The sequence below is a fragment of the Mustela erminea genome, chromosome 1, assembly GCF_009829155.1.
Source record: "Mustela erminea isolate mMusErm1 chromosome 1, mMusErm1.Pri, whole genome shotgun sequence".
NCBI classification, from domain to species: domain Eukaryota; kingdom Metazoa; phylum Chordata; class Mammalia; order Carnivora; family Mustelidae; genus Mustela; species Mustela erminea.
The window spans coordinates 193,627,251-193,646,937 of NC_045614.1; the positions used below are offsets into that span (position 1 = coordinate 193,627,251).

General features: G+C 34.2%; 1 protein-coding gene across 1 annotated transcript in view; it reads left to right on the forward strand.

Annotated features, from left to right (window-relative positions):
• The window catches only part of LOC116591889, a 527,246-nt gene that overhangs the window by 464,347 nt on the left and 43,212 nt on the right, over positions 1–19,687 (forward strand). Inside the window, exon 9 of the mRNA XM_032345255.1 lies at positions 12,225–12,285. Coding sequence (XP_032201146.1) covers positions 12,225–12,236 — 12 coding nt within the window. The 3' untranslated portion in view covers positions 12,237–12,285. The remainder of the gene's footprint in view (positions 1–12,224; positions 12,286–19,687) is intronic.

Here is a 19,687-nt window from a genome sequence, read left to right on the forward strand (position 1 = left end):
CATTCTGATTTTTCCAGGAGTGTTTTCTTGACAATCACACAAGAACAGTGCTCACAGTCAGTAAAAGCAGACGCCTTGGTGTATTTGTTCCTTTAAAAGAAAAAATAAAAGTTAAACTGTTTATTTTGTTATTTTGAGATAACTAACATTTTATGTTGTAAGACATTAAACAGAAAGATACCATGTATTATTTATTGGGTTTTCTCCAGTGGTAACATCTTGAAAACTGTAGTACAGTATCACAACTTAGATACTGACATGAATACACTCAACATCCAAGATATTTCCATCACCATGAGGATTCCTCATGCTGCCCTTCTACTGTCACACCCCTTCCATCGCACTCCCACCCCTGCCTTAACAACCCTTACACACTAATCTGTTTTTCATTTCTATAATTTTATTATTCAAGAATTTGGAAATTACTTATATAGAATGTAACCTTTGGAGTTGCAGCGTAATCTTGGGTCACTCAGCATAATTCTCTTGAAATCATCCAGGTTGCTGAGCATATCAACACTTGGTTCTTCTTTTTTGCTGAATAGTATCACATCCTATCGATGTGCCATAGTTTGTTTGTGACTACTCATCAGCTGAAGGACATCTGGGCTGTTTCCAGTTTGGAGCTATTAGGAAAAGAATTGCTGTAAATATTCATGTACAGGTTTTTGCATGAATATAAATTTTCATTTCTTTGGGATACATGCCCAAGAGCCACATTGCTGGGTTGTATGGTAAGCATATGTTTTGTTTTGTTTTTTTTCTTTTTTCTGGGGGGGTGGGAGGAGGTTTGGGGGAGAGAGTAGGTGAGGAGGAGAAGATGAGAGAGGACAAGAATCTTAAGCAGGCTCAACATCCAGCATGGAGCCTGACACAGGGCTCAGTCTCACCTCCCTGAGACCATGACCTGAGCCAAAATCAGGAGTCAGACACTTAACCAACTGAACCACCCAGGCGTATGCTTAGTTTTTAAAAGAAAATGACAGATTGTTTTCCAGAGTTGCTGTACCATTTACATTCTCATCATCAATAGCATGAGTGATCCAATATCCTCACCAATGTTTGGGGTTGTCACTATTTTGCTTTGTTTCATTTTAGCTCTTCTAATAGGGGTGTAGTGCTATCACATGGTTTTAATCCACATTTTTCTAATGGCTAATGTTGTTCAGCATCTCTTAATGTGTTTACTTGCCATCTGTATATCCTCTTGGATGAAATGTCTCTTCTTATCACTTGCCCATTTTCCATTTGGATTATTTGATTTTTTTTTTTTTTTTTTTTTTACTGTCGAGTTGTGAGAGTTCTTTATATTGTTTAGATACTTGTCCTTTGTCAGGTATGTGGTTTGAAAATATTTTCTTCCAATCTGCAGCTTGTCTTTTCACCCTTTTAATGGACTTTTTTATGGAGCAAAAGTTTTTAATTTTGACAAAGACAATTTATCAGTTTTTATGGATTGTGATTTTTGTGTCAATTGTAGGAACATTTGACCTAGCCCTAGATCCCAAAGATTCTCTTTGAGGTTATTACCTCAAAGTTTTATACTTTTATGTTTACATGTAAACATAAAAGTATATTTTATATTCATTGTAATATAATTCATTGTAATATAATTATATTCATTTTATATTCATTGTAATAGCATTGATCAAAATGAATTCATTTGGTATTCATGTAGATGTCACATGTACTTCCATAGGTGTTTCATTGAAAATTAGCATTTCTCAGAGGACACTTAAAATAAGTGTTACTGAAAGTCCTCATTACACATATTGCCGAGATTAGTACATTAAGGATCATGTACTTACATAGTACTAATGCATTTCTGCCACTTAAAATACTGCATTACCCATTTCTGATATCTAGCAAATATCTAATATCTCAGAGTGGTTGTAATCCACTCTGAGTCATTTTTGTATAGGATGTATAAATCTTGTATAGATATAAGTAAAATTTCTTTTGGTGCCTGTGGATGATCAATCACTCCATTACCATTTGTTGAAAAGACTACATTACCTCCATTGAATTGGTTTTGCATCTTTGTCAAGAATCAAATGGTCATATTTGTGTGGGTCTATTTCTAGCTTCCCTGTTCTGTTTCATTGATTGACATGCTTATTTCACTGAAATACCTAAGTCTTGATTACAATCAAATGGTAATCTATTGTTATATTTATTATTAATGACACACTATTTTATAGATATATAATATTAAACCCAGTGTTAGTATATTAAATAATATACTATTACATAATACATCTTGAAATTAGACAATTCCTCCCAATATATTTTTTCTGAAATTGTTTTAGCTATTCTAGTTCCTTCCTTTGCATTTCAGTATAAAGTTTAGAAATAATTTTATCTATCGCTACCAAAAATTTCCCCTTATATCCATTTGAGAAGAATTGACATCTTTACTATGTTGAGACTTGCAATCCATGAACATGGTATGTCTTTCCAAATCTCTTAGGTTTCTTTCATCAGCATTTTATAGTTTTCAGCATACAAGCTTTATACATTTTTTAGACCTATACTTAAGTGTTTACATTTTGAATTATTTTAAATTAATGTTGTATTTATGTTTCTATGTTTTATTTCCTTTTTCTTTTCACCTTATTACTCCAGCTAGAATAAAACTCAAAGCATTAAACTGAATAGACGGTAAAAGTGAATGTCCTTGACTTATCGCTGATCTTATGGGGACAGCATTTAGTTTTTTACCATTAAGTAGAATGCTTACTATAGCATTTTCTTTTTTAAAAATAGAAGATCTTTGTCAAATTGAGATGTTTCCCTCTATTCCTAGTTGTCAGAGTTTTCAATCATGAATGGGTCCTGAATTTTTCTTCATCTATCAATATCATCATATGATAATTCTTCTTTAGCCTATTTATGGTGGATTATATTGATTGATTTTCAGAATATTGAACCACTTGCATCCATGGAATAGCCTTCAACTGATCATGGTATATAATTCTTTTTATATATTGCTGAATGCTATTTATGGGATACAGTATTAAAGATTTTAAATCAGTGTTTGTGAGGGATATTGGTCTATGTGTTTCTCTTTTTCTGCTATTTGTGTTCACTATCAGGATAATATTTGTCTCATAAATAAATTGGAAATTGTCCCCTCTAATATTTTCTAAAAAAAAAAAAAAAAGTGTAGAATATGTGTGTGCTAAGTCTTCTTTAGATATTTGTTGGAATTATCCAACAAAACCATCTAGGCTTGGAGTTTTCTTTTTAAGAGAGTTTTTAAATTACAAATTCAATTTCCTCAATAGATACATGGTTATGCAAATAATCTAATTCATATTCGGTGAGTTGAGATAATTTGTATTATTGAACTAGGTCCACTCTATCTAAGTTGTCTAAGTTCTGTGTTTAGGGCTTGTAGTTTTCCATTATTGTCTTTAGATGTCTGTAGTGATATGCCTATTTCACTCCTGATTCGCAATTTGTGTCTTTTCTCTTTTTTATTTGTCAGTCACGTTGGAAGCTTGGCAAGAAGTTTATCTATCTTTTCAAAGAACAAACTCATGGCTACATTGATTTTCTCTACTGTTTTACTGTTTTTCAGTTTCATTGATTTGTGCTATTATTATTATTTTGTTATTATTATTTTACTATTATATTATTATTTTATTATTTTTATTTTATTTTATGTATTTTTATTATTTATAATAATAATAATATTATTATTATTTTACCTTTTTAAAATAAAAATATTTACCTATTTTACTTGATTTTACACTTCTTTTTCTTGATTCCTGAGATTGGAGTATGGATTACTGTTTTGAGACTTTTCTCTTTTCTGATATATTCAATTAGTACTATCAATTTCCCTCTGAGTACTGCGAATGTGTCCCACAAATTTTGCTATGTTCTATTTTCATTTTAATTCTCTTCAGTGCATTTTTCTTTGATTTCCTCTTTGATTTATGGCTATTTATAAGTGCGTTAATTAGCTTCCAAATGTTTAGAGATTTTTCTTTTGTATTTCTATTATTGGTTTCTGGTTTGATTCCATTTTGGTCAGAAAACACACTCTGTAGGATTTCAGTTTTGTTGATAATTGCTTTACGGACCAGGATATGACCTATCTTGGAATATATTTTTGGGCATTGGAACAGAATGTAAGTTCTTTTATTGTTGGGTGTATGGTCTAAAAATATCAATTAGATCCTGTTTGTTGATGATATTAAGTTCTATATACTTGCTAATTTTCTATCAGTTGTAGTAGGTATGTTGAAGTTTACAACTATAACCATGGATTTGTCTATTTTTTTTTTCTATTTTACCAGTTTTTATTCCACACATTTTGTAGCTCTTTCGTGTATACACATTCAGGGTTGTTATGTTTTCTTCTTGGATATTCCTTCTTATCATTTAATGATGTATATTTCTGTCTCTGGTAAATTTTTTGCTTTGAAGTTCTTTTATTTGATACTAATGTTATTCCTGTTTTATTTGATCAGTGTTTGCATAAGACATAGATATAATGTGTATGAATTACATGTAATACATATATGTGTATATAAAGATATATATATAACATATTCATATGTGTATATATGTGTACATATATGTAAAAACATATGTTGTTTCCATGCTTTTACTTTAAATCTGTGTATATCATTGTCTTTGAATTGCATTCCTTTTGGACAGTAGATAATTAAGCCACATTTTTTTAAAATCCACTAAGCATATCTCTGTCATTTAATTTGTGTATCCAGACATATTACATTCAATTAAAAATTTTTTTAAGAGAGAGAGAGTGGAGGTGGGGGCAGAGAGAGAGAGAGAAACTTAAACTGGCTCCAGCCCAGCTCAGAGCTCCACGTGGGCCCAATCTCATGACCCTGAGATCATGACCTGAGCTGAATCAAGAGTCAGAAGCTTAACCAACTGAGCCATCCAGGTTATCCCTCAATTTAATTATCGATATGTTATGGCATAAGCCTGCCAGTTGAGTCTATGTTTTTTTCTCTTTGTTTTTCATATCACCTGCCTCCTTGTGTGTTATTTAAATACTTTTTAGAATTTTTAGAATTTCCTCTTCCTAGTATTTTTCAGTGTATTTCTTTGTGTAGGTTTTTAGAGGTTGCTTTATGTATTTGATTTTATATACATAACATCACAGTATACTGGTGTCTTCATTTTACTTGTTCAAGTGAAGTACAGAAACTTTACCTCCCTTTTTTTACCTTTATCCATACCCATTTATAATGAGCTTAAGTGTTTCCTCTACATACACTTAGAGCCACATCAGACATTGTTAAACTTTTGTATCTGCCATCAAACATAATTTAGAAAACCTCAGAGAAGGAAAGTCTATTATTTTTATTCATATTTTTGTTACTGAATTCTTTATTCTTTTCTAAAGGTCTAAGATTCTTCTTTTATTTATTCTTCTTTTATTTTATTCTTCTTTCTGTTTAGAGAACTTCCTTAACTATTCTTTCAAGGTGGGGCTACTATTGAAGAGTTCTAATATTCATCCTTCATCTGATAATGTCTTGATTTCCACATCATTCCTAAAGGATATTTTCCATGGACATAGGATTCTGGATTGACAGTTCTTTTCTCTCACCCATTAAAAATGGTGTACTCCTTACTTCTGACCTCCCTGTTTCTGATGAGAAATTTACTTACCAAAATTGTTTTTCCTCTGAAAGAAGATTATATTTTTTCTCTTACTGCTTTGAAGATTTTTTCTTTGTCTTTAGTTTTCAGAAGTTTGACCAAGATATGTTTTGGTTATGAATGCCTTTGTTTCCTCTTGCTTGTGGTTTGCTCAGCCTCTTAAATCTACATGCCTTTTACTAAATTTGGGGAGTTTAGGGCCATTATTTTTTTAGCATGTTTTATGACTTGTCCTCTCTCCTTTCTCTTTCTGGGACTCCAATGGCACAAATCTTTTATCTTTTATTATAGTTCCACAGTTGCCTGAGTCTCTCTTTACTTTTTTTTTTTTTAAGTGTATTTTCTCTATGTGGTTCAGACTGGATCATTTTTATTGTTCTCTCTCCTTCTTAACTGGCTCTTTCCTTTGCCTCTTTCATTTTTTTATTTATCATAGTTATCATACTTGTCAGTTCTCAAATTTCTATCTGCTTATTCTAGAGAGCTTTTATTTCTTTGATAAGGTTTTTTGTTTGTTTCCACAATGTTCATAATTTCTCATCAAAGCATTTTCATGATAGCTGCTTTAAAATCTTTGTGAGATAATTCTAAAATTTCTCTTATCTTGGTGTTCACAAGTATTGATGTCTCTTTATATTCAGTTTGAGGTGTTTCTGCTTCTTTTTATGACAAATGATTTTCCATTGAAACCTGGACATTTTGTGTATTATGAGACTCTGGATATTGTTTAAACCTTCTATTTTAGCTAGCTTCCTCTGACACTACTCCAGCAGAGAAAGGGGGTACACCTTGTCATTGCCAGGTATAGCACTGACACCTGAGTGGGAAGGCTCTGTTTTCCTGCTGGGTGGGGGTGAGAGTTCCTATTCCCCAGGAGGCCTCCACTGATACTTTCCTAGCTAGGAGGGATATCAGTGGTTTGTTACTGACCCCGTCATGGCCTCTGCTGTCACCTTACAGATTGGGAAATTGTAGGGTTGGACAGTTTCTAATGTCCTGGACCTCCATTAGGCTTCCTCTGTCTAATGCAACCATAGTAAGGAAGGAGAAAGTCACCTCAATATTGTAGGGTTCAGGTTGAAGTCCAGGATCCCTATGTAAGCTCCACTGCCATTACATTGGGTTAGGGTAGGGAACTTGTTATCCCTTGACAGGAACTAAAGTTCCAGTTTCCTACTCAGACTTCCTTACCCCATTCTATGGTTGGAGAGAGGAAGTTGGGATGCTTTGTTCTAGGCTACCAAGTGTCTGCAGGAGACTTTTCAATGGGCCTTTGCAGGTATGGGGGTGGCTGTTTTTGTGGTATCTGACTAGAGCAAAGTAGTATTGCCCCAGTGCTTTCTGTCTTTCTAGGCTGCTCCTTTCCTGGTCTTTTGGCATCAAAGAACAGGTTTTTCTTGAGGCTTCTCTGGTCTGCACCAATTGGTGTCTCTGGGTTGCTGGTTTCTTCCACTCCAAGTTTTGGATAGATGAGGTAAAAATAAAATCCAGGGAACTCACCTCAGTGTTGTTCCTTGGGTTCTGAAGTCCCTGGCTGTTCTGTCCTCTTCTCTCTATTGTTCAGAATCTCCTGATGTTTGTTTTATGTACGATGTCCAGAGTTTTTAGTTGCACCTAGCAGGAAGATTAGGAAAAACTGTCTACCACATTTTCCTGGAAGTGAATCCTCCCATTTCCTTTTTTTTTCTTTTTTCTTTTTTCTTTCTTTATTCTTTATTTGGCAGGATAGCATACAATTTTTGCCCTGTTTTCTATAGGAAACTTAAACAGAATTAAGAAAAAGTAACTAATAAATTTTCCATTAAGAAGAAAATTTGAGACAAAGAACCCATGTCTATCCGTAATGTACTTTTCAATATCCATTTCATTTCTACCTTCCAATTTCTTCTAGTTTGTTTCTTGACTACTTTATCAACAATAAATGCTCCTTTAGTGTTTTATGGCAACTCTTACATTTAGAAGTAAGCTTTTTTCACTAGAAAATTCTCATTGAATGACTTCTGCATGGGGGCATGTTCACGTGATTCATTGCTGTTCCCCTGTGCCTGTCACAAGGCCAACCCACATATGAGTTCTTAATAAATATCTGCTGAATAAGGGGATGAGAACTGAAAATTTAAATTTTTCATTCTATGAGAGCTTATCTCCTTTATTCTTGCTGTGCTGGAGCATGGGACACATGTGTCTGCCACCTGTGCTTGATTCCCACCGGGCACCCTAAGCATGTGCTTAGGGCATTAGCAAAATTTGCCCAGAATTCCTCAATCTAGAATAAAGCAATTTTAATTTCAGCACACGTGTCAGTTTTTGCTTTATGGTGTAGCACTGTTTGAATTTTGAATTACAAATGAAGAGGACACCAGAATGGTTCCCGTGTGTGTATGTGTGTGCACCCGTGCACATTCGCTCCTGTCACTTTTAAAGAAAGTGACCTAAAGAACATGACACAAAAAGACCACAGACTGTTTTTACAGTCCGTTTCCTAGATCCTGGAATCTTTATGTGTGTGTGTTGGGGGGTGGGGGATGATGAGTCTTTAAGCTAATCATGGTTTGATGATCTTTTAAAATCTTTGTCCTGTGATGTGCAATGTGTGGGCATGCATACATGGCGGCGGGTAATGTTAGTCCATCATTTTGTGAAGTCCTGAATATAATTTTAAATTTTTTGCAAGTAATGATACTTGAGATACAGATCTCCCATCCTTGAACCGTTTTTAAATGCAGGTAATAGAACATGATTCTTCTTAGTACCCCTGAGTATGTTTGGTTTAAATACTCATCATAATACTCGCTTTCCCGTTTGGCTTTAGAGTCTGCTTAAAGTAATGGTGAAAGATTGAATTCACTATAGTTTGGTTAGGAAGTCTGCAAATGTTCGTCCACCGACACTTTCGTCGCCTGCTGGAATGGAAATTCACTGGGGCGGGGGGACCATTTCATTTTATTGCCTAAGAGGTGTTGATAACATACCCTACATCTTTCCAAGGCATCTTTCGTGCCAAACTGACAAACTGTAGCCAGTGAAGGAACAGAAAGAGCACTTCGTACATGAGTCACTCTCAGCAAACTTACACAGCAGCTGTGCTAGGTACTGATGAGGATTACCACAGAACCCAGTTGCAAGATTTTGTGTGGTCGAGGAGACAACTGCCTCTCTCCGGGGACCACTTCGAAGGGGGTGGCTATAATGCATCCCTACTGTTGCGGGTGGATTTTGTGGCCAGGCAGTACAAAATCAGTGCCAGATAAAATCAGAAAGTAAGAGAAAGCGAGAAGAATCTCACAGATTTTAAACCTTAATGTGAGAGACTACAACAAATGTCCTGAGCTTGTTGCATTTACTAGTTAGAAAAAAGGAGACGGAGGAAGGGATGCGTTTAACTCAGAAAACTTGCAGGGCTTCGGTCTTTTCATTTGAGAACCATTTGGGTGTGTTGTGAAATCAAGTTGCAGAGTAGGCATGTTCAGACCTCTATTTGCTACAGTTAGTAGGAAAGATCCCCCCCACCCCACCTTAAATAAAAGAAGCCAGAGTTTTCTGTGCAAACTGAAACAGGCGTTGCAAGAATCAGATTCACTTTGGACGAGTCTTCACATTCCAAGTCATCATTGCATTAGGCAGCACAATTCCATCTCTGGTTGATGGGCAGAAAAAGTGGGCAGCTTGCCAGGTAGACGTTTCCATGACTCCCAGCCCCCAAAGGTGATGCGTTTTTCAGCTAATTCAATGAAGAGTGGGCTGAACTTTGGGTCTAAACGAGACAATAGCTGCCTTCGCAGTATCAGCAGAATGGTTGATGGGAATGCACTCTACATTTGGCAGAGAATCATGTGACCTTACGACTGAGATTTTGTGATGGTGCCAACGGAGACTTGGAAAGCAGCAACCGTCCTGACTTTTTTCTTCTTTTCTAGCATGGCTCAGAAAATGGTGGATCTTAATACTTGACTTTAGCCAGACTCAGCAAGCGACTGAGCTTTGAAGCACAACTTCGCCTTTATTCTGGGTTTTTGGCAGGCCACCAGGAGGCTGTCCCTTTCACGCCTGATAAATTCTGCTGCTTATCTCTAAATAGGAAAAAAAAAAAAAAAGAAAAATATAAACAGAATATTGAGGCATAACAAGTGAATCCTAAAATTGTATGTGCTTTTTGTTTTTTGGCTTTTCTTACTGCTGATTTTTTTTTTTTTTTTAATGTTAATACCCTTTCTGCTTGCTGAAGAATCCAAGTACTTTTTTTTTTTTTTTTTTTTTTTTTTGGTTTATAATGAACAGGCATTTGAACAGGGCAAACAGGACGGCCGCAGCACTGAGCATGAGATCATTGCAGCCGTGTAGCAAACTGGCACCCTGCCTTCTCACCCTTTTGGTTCAGGAGACAAACGTGTGCAATCCTCATTTCTAAAGTCAGCTCAGCCTGGAAGGATTCCTGGTCTCTCCTACCTTCTACCATTCCGCTGCCAGGGACAGCAAGGATTGGTGCAGCTTCTGCGCAGTGCTTTGTGCCTGGAATACCGAGAAGGAAGAAAAAGAAGACAAGCTCCCTGATCCTTTTTTCCAAGAAATAACAGGAGCCCCGAAGAGAAAAAAAAAAAAAAAAATCTGAGTTTGTCCTACTCCATGCAAGAGTGCTGAAAAAAAATGAGACGCTCCTGCTCAAAAACAAAAACAAAAACAAACAAACAAAAATCCAAACCAAAACAAACCAAAAAAAAGCAAACATTGGCTTGTATACCTACAGAGACATCGGGCTTTGTAAAGCAGCTTTGTAAGGCAACATAACCAAATGAGCCTTCCTTATTTTTATTATTTCAAAACTATGGCATAATTAGCAATGTATTGCACTTGGTGAAATCGCACCTTTCATATCAGGTATAACTTTTTTTGTTGTTTCTTTTTAAGCCTACTCTTAGATAAAAGGGGATCCTTGAACTTTCAATGTACTCTTATTTAGCTCATCACCCACTTTACTCTTATTAACTTCTTCCTTTCGCTCTCTTGCTCTAATCCTGACTAGAATAGAAACTTACGTAAAAATAGAAAAATGTCTATGGAAAAGATGGTACATGTTTTATTTGGGTTATATGTCGAAGTCTGGAGAGACATTAATATGTTATCTGTGCTTTTCGTGTACAGTATTAGTTTTTGCTATCTAAGAAAAGTGAACATTTAATCCTAGTTGTTTAAAGAAACTAAATCTTTTATTTGCTGTGACTCATAATTTGAAATGTGAAAGAAGAAACTTTTTGGACTTCTAAAAAAGGATCATATTAGGAGATACAGTAAACTGGTGAGAAATAAAATTAGTTTGGGGAAGTTGTATTTAAATTATTTACCAGGATTTTAGTATAACCGAAGTAAGGATGAAAAGATCATGTTCTCAGTTGCTAAGTAGAAAAGAAGCTTGTTCCACAATAATACTCTCTTTTAAAATATATTTTAAAAGAAGCATTTGTCTTAGGGCAGTTGCAGAGAGCGTTGGAAATATCCATTAAGTATTTCAGTGGAAAAAGTACATACAAACTTGTTTTAAGTTTAAAGCAATGATTGGCTCAGCAGATAAATGCATTGCATTCTAATTATTTTGTCTATTTGTAGGAATAAATTGCTAAGTAATTTAAGCATTTTATAACAAAACCAGTTTTGCCTGGTTCAATGGGAAAGGATTAGCAGATGTATTCCACCTATTTTAATTTCGATTAAAACTCTTTCTAAACATATTTAAAAATTGCTAAAAAGAGAAAGTACTTCTTAAAAATACAGCATGTATAAATGAAGGCTATAATTTGCATATTAAGAATTGATGCTATAATATTCTCCATGAAAAGAATAAACTTTGAGCAAACTGTTGTGCTTTTAAAATCATATTTTATCATATTGGAAGTATGTAGGGGAAACAGAGAGAAATATTATAGAACTGATGATTTCTACCTCCTTTTTTTGTCACTCTATGAAGAATTATGGGAAATTACAATTACCCTATATATGATAACATTCAAATAAAACGTTTTATTAAGTTTATCGGTTATTGTTCACTAATTATTTAAGAAATAGCTCTTGTTCCTTTATGCTGCCTCAGCTAATGGAACGTCAACTTTCACAGGCTTAATTAACATTTATAAACCTGTTTTCATGTTTCAAGATCCTTTAGTTGAAAAACATTATTTTAAATGTTATTTTTAGGAGCCATTAATCTCTACACTCTTAATTATCTTATTAAGCTCCATGCCAAATCCAAATCTCTTTTCAGCTTTCACTAGTTCATTGTGCAAAACCTAGTCGCTTCTTTAACAGCTATGCCTCCTTTCACTTTCAAAACTGTGACTGTGAAAACAACACCAACCAAAATGAACGCGTAAAAGCAAACTATGAAACCACATTATATGTCATATGAGTAGCCTTGGGTGGGGCTCTAGGAGTCTTCCAAGCCTTTAAAAAAATACTTTAAAAGGTTTTGCCCATTTTGATATTGTGTTTTCTTCTCGATCATCTACCTTCATTCCCACCATCCAGCCAGATGATCCTCCTAGACAAGCAATTGTCTGATATTTCTCCTTTTGTGGTTGTTTTAGGGAAAAACTTAAAATGGATATGAGAAGTGAAGAAGGTGATCATAGGAGAAAATCATCTCAGGTAAAAATAAAAAACAAAAGAGCAATTTGCTGTTTTAATATTTTTAAAGAAAAAAAAAACAGTGTTGACTGTGTTTAGTTCTAAGAATTCGTTTCATAGTCTTTATGGATCTATCTGTTGGGATTTTCATTGATGGCTTGAGAATTTGTACTATTACCTACCTTTGTGACAAATTTTTGTCTGAGTTCATGATCAATGTGCAGTCTGAGTCCCTTGGAATTATGTATCTGTATATCCATTCATATATCTATATATCCATTAATGTAACGGTTGATTAGAAAGTAATTTAGAAAAAGAAAAAATATATTTTTTCATTTGTAATACCATAAAAAAAGTAGTGAAATCTGGAGGGAGGCAATAAAGTTGTGCTTTTTAAAAAATATGACCTAATAAGAGAATGAAACCAAAATATACATTCTTATAGTTATGATAAAACCAAAACAAATGTTGCTTTTTATTTCACATCTAAGTTTATGAATACATGTTAAGATATTTTTACTATAATTGAATGCAATTATGACTGATTTTTTACAATAGTTTTTAGCAAGTGTGGGAATAATTAGAAAATAAATAATGGTAAAAACTTACATAGACCACATTATCTATATAATGTCTATAAAACACATTTTATTTTATTTCAAAACATGCAAAAACACGAAGCAATTTTTATGTAGTATTACTATTTTTCACAATGAAGATATAGTTTAGAAATGCTAAATATATTGGATATGAGTGAAACGATTAATGATTGTACAACTTACAGTTTTGTTTCTGTTGAGCTTAAGAATCTTAAAAAACGTGTATGTGGCTGGCTTTATGTTTATTCTTTGTGTGTTTGCTTATTGTGTGGTGGTTTAAATATTTTTTTTAATAACAATTTATTTTTGCCCAACCCGTTGACCAGGTAAGAGTTGTAAGTAGCTATATGTTATGTTTTAAGAATATCTTTTTTAAAAATAAATTTATTGTGTTTAAGAGGCAAGCTAGATCTTCTTCCATACAGTAGATCTGAAGTATAAATTTTAGTAGTAGTAGTAACACTGTTAATAGTAATAATGTTGTTAATATGTCATTAATTTTAGTTTTTTAATATTTATCCAAATATTGTTAATTTCAGTATTATTCCAACTATAGACACATATGTATACTTTTAAGACTTTTTAGTGACTTCCTGTGTTCTCTGCCTAGTCAACAAGATCTCACTTGTTTTATGAGAAAGTTACAATGTTACCCATTCCTTAAAATCACTAACTGAGGTTTTATAAAAGAGTTAAAACAAGCACAGTCTGAGCCTTACACAATTAGCTTAATAGTTAATTTGGTCTTAATTATAGGCTGGTAATACTACATTCATGCTTCACAATTACATAATTCATACATGCATGTATGGATCCTTTTTTTTTCTTTTAAAACTCATTATTAATTAGAATAGTCCAAATCCAAAATATTCCCCATTAAAACAAAAGTAATCTGTGAAAAATATTTCAGTATACGATTCTTTAAATTCTCATATATATAAACCTGTATTTAGTGCAGAATATTCATGAAGGCCTTTAACTGGGAATATGCATACTAAGATTATTTTAGCATTAAAAATATTAATGGTGAAGGATCAATATTAATATTTTCATCTGATTTTTGTCAGATATTTACAACAAATTCTGCATTAATAGAGAGCCCAAGTGAGATGTTGCCCATTGGCATAAACCCGTAGATCCGATCTTGTGGTGAAATGGACTGCGCAAGCTCGCTTCTATGGGTCTGTGTCAGTGTGGTAATCTAACAAAATGCTATAGCCAAATGCTGTTAAATAATATCTCAGCCAAACTCCTGTTAAACTTTAGTCGATTACTTTTTAAGTATTTTATATTTTCCTTTATTTCTCAAGTGTACATTAACCGTCTTTGGTCTTTAGAGGCAACCTCCAATTGTTGACCTCTAGGAAGGGTTTATAGCATAGCCATTCAAAGTTGGAATCCAAGTATAGTAAGTTACTTAAGAAACTTGAATTTTTTATAAGAAGGTTTGAAACAAGAGCTGAATAGAAACGATTCAGAAACTTAAGTTCACATTGTAGTGGTTAGTACACCTCATCAGCTTCAATAAGAAAAAGTAAAAGCTATAACTGGATTTATATATTACTATTGAGCTGATTTCTCTTAAATGAAGTTGAATGCTTATTGGCTTTTAATATTATTAATTGCTAGTAGAACTATATGTCAGGAGAGATGTCAGGGGACATTTTGCATGACCTGTGCTGGAAACCCAAGAGGTTAGGATAATCCTAGTAGACACATATTAAGTCTATTGGTGAAATGTTAGAATATTATATCTACATCCTTGCCAAGCCCATAGGTATATGGCCGCCATATTTGGAGGAGCTGACTGAAGATATGATAAGGAGTTTGAAGCAACATTGGAAGCTGTGTGCATCCGGGTTGAGGTAGTAGGTTGTATGGTTTAGAGTTACACCCTGGGAGTTAACTGTACAACCTTCTAGCTTTCCTTGGAGCACACTTGAGCCATCGAGGAATACTTCACCACTTTTATCTGATTGAGCCAATTTCTGTGCAAGAAGGTAATGTGTCATGAGTATTTTGGATAATCAGTTTGAGCCTTTCTTATATTAAAATGAGCCTTTTATCCCTAAATACCAGATTATTCCATTTACATCTACTTATAAATACTGGCAAGTTGGTATTTCTAATAGGTTGTTACTCCATGAGAAAACATTTTTAAGAATGGGTGAGTAGTGACTTAAACCACATTGATATTTGAATTTTTTAGTCACAGATTCACAAAATTTGGCTCTCAATTTTACAAACTAGTCATTGGTCTTTTTAAAATTTTTGTTGGCTACTTAGACACTGGAATTAAAAAAAAAGTCTTCTAGTGTCAATGACTTCATAGTACATTGTCTGAGTCTTTCTTATGACACATCACTTTCTCCCTTATGTTATGGTTATCTATGTGCTTGTTTATTTTTTGTCCAGTATATACTAGACTGTAAGCCCCTTGAGGGCAAAGTCCATGCCTTATCTTTCATTGTATCCCCTAAAGTGCTTTACACATAAGATTTATTGGATGAATGAATGGAATATAAAATCTCACCCTGTGATGAGCTTCTATTGAATATTTGAATGAATTACAACAGTAGTCAAAAATTTGAGTATTGTTTGTTGGTCCTAAAATTTTCCTAAATTTAATTCCCACACTGCTCTGCATCAGTAATACCTGTTTTGTTTTGTTTTTACGTGTTGAGTGTGTCCATTCATTCTAGACAAACCGTTTAAAACTTAGGATTGTTTTTTCTCTAGAATAAAAAGTATAAAGCAAACTAATTTTTATTAATAAGTTCATTATAGTTTATAACCCTCAATTTAGATTATGTGTATTTCTTTTGAATTTTTTAAATCCTTTGATTTCCAGATGAATGGTTTTCCTTTCAACATCACCTTTATAAATCAACTTTTGGTATTTTGTGTGCCTCCCTTTTCTTCTGCCCTTTATTTTTGTATAGTCACACGTGTACCAGAAACAACTCAACCAGAAATGTGTCAAAAAATTAGTAAAAAATATATGAAGTATAATTGAGGATTGGATCACATTTTTGTTTGAAGGGAAGGCACCTATAATTTTCTGTCTATACAAAGCAAACAACGTCTCTTTGTAGAATGTTAACTTGCCATCAGTTTCAGTGGCTAGTTTATACAGAATGTCTTTCCATCACAGGATTAGTTATAGATATTGGAACTTTAAACTCTGAGTGTGAAACATTGAATACATTAGAAAAGATTTTTAGATATAAATATGTTAAGAACCATAAGATCCTGCCAGTGCAGTGATAAGCTTCCTATAGAACACTCTGGCACTCAGAATATCTCAGAATCTAGAATTTACCGGCAATGGTGAAGAAGGAACTTTTGTATCACCCATAGGAAGAACACAGGGGGCTTAGAAAGCTGAATACCAATGATTTCAAGCAAAATTATTTGATTCATAAGCAGAGGTGAAAGACTAGTAGTCTCTAAGAAAGAAAGATCTTTTCAAGGACTGATCAAAAGATAATGAAGACCAGTTGGAGACTGGTCTTGTCAGGAGGCAAGAGAGTAAGAGACAGAGAAAATGAGGAGGTCAGAAGGAAAATACTCCTAGAAAAGAGAAACAATTATAATGGTAACAGTTCTACATACAGGTGGAAGAACTAACAACTGAGTGATAAATAATTACATCTTTTTTAGTAGTTTAGCTTTTGAGAGCCTGCAGTCCCTTTCCTGTGTGTGTGTGTGTGTGTGTGTGTGTGTGTGTGTGTGTGTGTATTCTAATACTCTCGTGTACAGATTTGGAGATCAAATCAGTGTTATTGATGGGCCAAGTAAGATACTATTTTCAAGAAATACCTGTTTCCATGTGGTACAGTAGAGTTAAGTATATCATAGAAATCAACTATGAGGTGCAGTTTAGGGATAAGCTTATGAAAATGCTATCACAAACGCATAAAATCATGGTCTCTTATCTACCCTATCTAAAGGGAGCTGATATTCTAGAAGAATAGCTGAAAAATCACAAAGATGTAGCTATGATCAAAAGCATTAGTCATGCAAAGTCATACTGATTCTGAAAGGCAAGGATATAATTAGCATCAATGCAGAAAATAAAAACCCCTCTGGAGGGTGAGAATACTGCATGGAACTTATTTAACTTACTATATTTTATGAAAAAAATGGCAGATAACAAATACACAAATTGATAGGATAATCTTAAAGAAACCCAGATTCAGGACCACTGCTGGTATCAATATCTAGAAATAAACCTTGGGGAAATAATGTACATTTAGAGAGTTAGCATTCAGTGAGGGAGCAACTGTGCAGATTGCAGAATTCCTGTAAGAATTTAAGTGTCAATTTTTACTATATAACAAGGTTTCCACATTTGGTAACAAAAGAAGTATGAAAATTGAGGAAACAAATATCAGTGAATTATGCTTTACCAGTATTTCTCTTGATGTTTTGAGACTTACGTATATATCTTTATGTTCATAGTAGCTGATTTCCTTTAAATGCTTTGTGGAATGAGGCAGGAAGGAGTTAGAAGCACAGAAACAGGGAGGGAGAGAGAAAGGGAAAGGAAAACCAAGTGCAAAGCAATTGATTGGATCATACTAGAGAAGTCTAATTTAGTTCATAATACTGGTTCATGTTAATGTTCTCATATAGGTTCTTATTCATATTAGTTCAGTGAACTATGAGGAAATCAGATAAGTTATTTGGCAGTTGGGCTGAGCCTTCTTGGAAACAGTCCAGCAATACATGGACTATGCTATTAGAATAAATGAGTCACTTTCTGTAAATAATCATTTTGTTTCTCTTATTCCCTGTTATCAAATGCTGACTCACGAGCATAGGTGATTCCCCAAGGTTCCCCAAATGATGTGATACAGTATTCTGCCACCCTGAACATTACTTCATACCCACGCCTACCTTCTCTTCCACAAAATACAGGGATAATTATGGAGGTCACTGATCTTGACTGTATTCATGGGAGCTCCCTAAAAGACCTATAGGGAATGCCTATGAAAAACCATTAGGTGAAGGTTCAGACACACCAAAAGAGCATTTGTCTCTTACTTGCTTGCTTATTGCCACCATCCCCTACTCCTTCCAGACAAACCTGCTACTTGTTAATATCATGTTCTTTGGGATTCATGTATATCACTTCATCCCCATAGCCTATACTCTTTACTCTTTGTCTAAGGACCTTCTCAATTTTGAATCCTCATAGTCATTGTAACTTTCATTCCCGCAGAGTTTTCTCTAACTTCCATTAGTAGTAACTCCAAGTGCCCAAGGGGTCAGTGACTTACCTTTGTACCTCTTGTAGTGTATGTGCCTTTTTCTCAACTTGAGTAGAACTTCAGATCATTTACGAGCAATGGTGAGAACCTGTGCACACCTTAGAATAAATTGTGCTTTGGCAGTAAATTCCTGTGTTATCTGAGATTCAGAATATATCATTATGGGCTGAGGAGGTTTTTGTTTGTTTCTTTGTGTTTTAACACTGTCTATGAGGTCTAACTGAGCCTGTGGTATACCATCTGAGGGTGACTTATGAAACTAGCTACTCTGGATTATTTACAAGTTTAAGCCCCTTATGCACAGAAGTATCTGTCTTTTCAAAATTCACAAATTCCCTACCCTAGGGCCTGCATACAAGATGAATCTTTGGTGAATGTACAAAAAAAATGAAACAAAAACATTATGTGATACAGTGGGGCAATTTTAAATTTAGATGGACTTCTTCAAGCTTCTAAAGTTTAGGAATTTAGAATTTAAGAGAAATTAGGCATATCACTTTTAACTTTGGGCAAGTTCGATGGTAGTTCTTGATTTTTGAGTTGGCATTGTGTTGTGCATACCTTCATTTTTAACTTCTCTCTGCTCTATATGGCATGTTTAAATAAACTACACATGTTTCTCTCCTGTATCAGATCCCTCTTAAATCCTAATTCTGTTTCTCTTCACTATGAACAGCTGGAATACTTACTTGACCCCAATCATATTCAGCCTTATGTATCCCTTTGCTTATTATATGTTTAGATAGTACATAGTGAAGTTACTTTGTAAGTTGTGTAATTCATATGTACTTTTACCTAGTAGGAACTTAAATAGTACTTGATTGAAATTAAACATAAAATCTAGATTTATACATGGTAAGGACCTTAGAGAGCAATAGCCCATTTTCCAGATGACCAAACCGAGGCCCAGAATGCTTAACGATGTTTGTCAGAGCCAGTCTACCAGTAATGGATATGGCCTAGATTTCTATCCAGGTCAATGATCTATGCAAGAAGATATATATTATATTTGCTATCCATAGATTTTTAGGTAGCATCATAAAACAAATTTTAATAAATTGAAATAGGATAATAAGGTTTTATTTTTGAAAGAGTACAAAAAACAGTAATTTATCTGCAGACTCAAATATGATAGATATATAATTAGTACCATTTAAAATGAACTCCATATTCATTTTATTTTTTCTTTTCAATTAGAATTGTAGTCTTATTTTTCTAGGCCTAGAGAAAAATTTATCTACATTCTAGATTCACTATGGTGTTTCCCCTCCTTCAGAACTCTTCTCCAGGGGAGAAGACCATAGCTTCGCTGTTAGTGCTTTCTCTCAAGTAAAAAGGAAAGAACTGTGAATTGGTTAACCTGTTAGCATTATGTTGCCTGGAAGAATAAAAGTTAATATGAAGTAGTAACCATAACTAAGTCCAACTTCAGAGGTCAACTGCCCTTATCCCCCATAAGATATGCAAGATATCATTATGTAAAATACTGTTCCCAGGGGCCTCGAACTTAAATAGTGTCAGGGTCTCAGCAGTATAGTGAGCCAGACT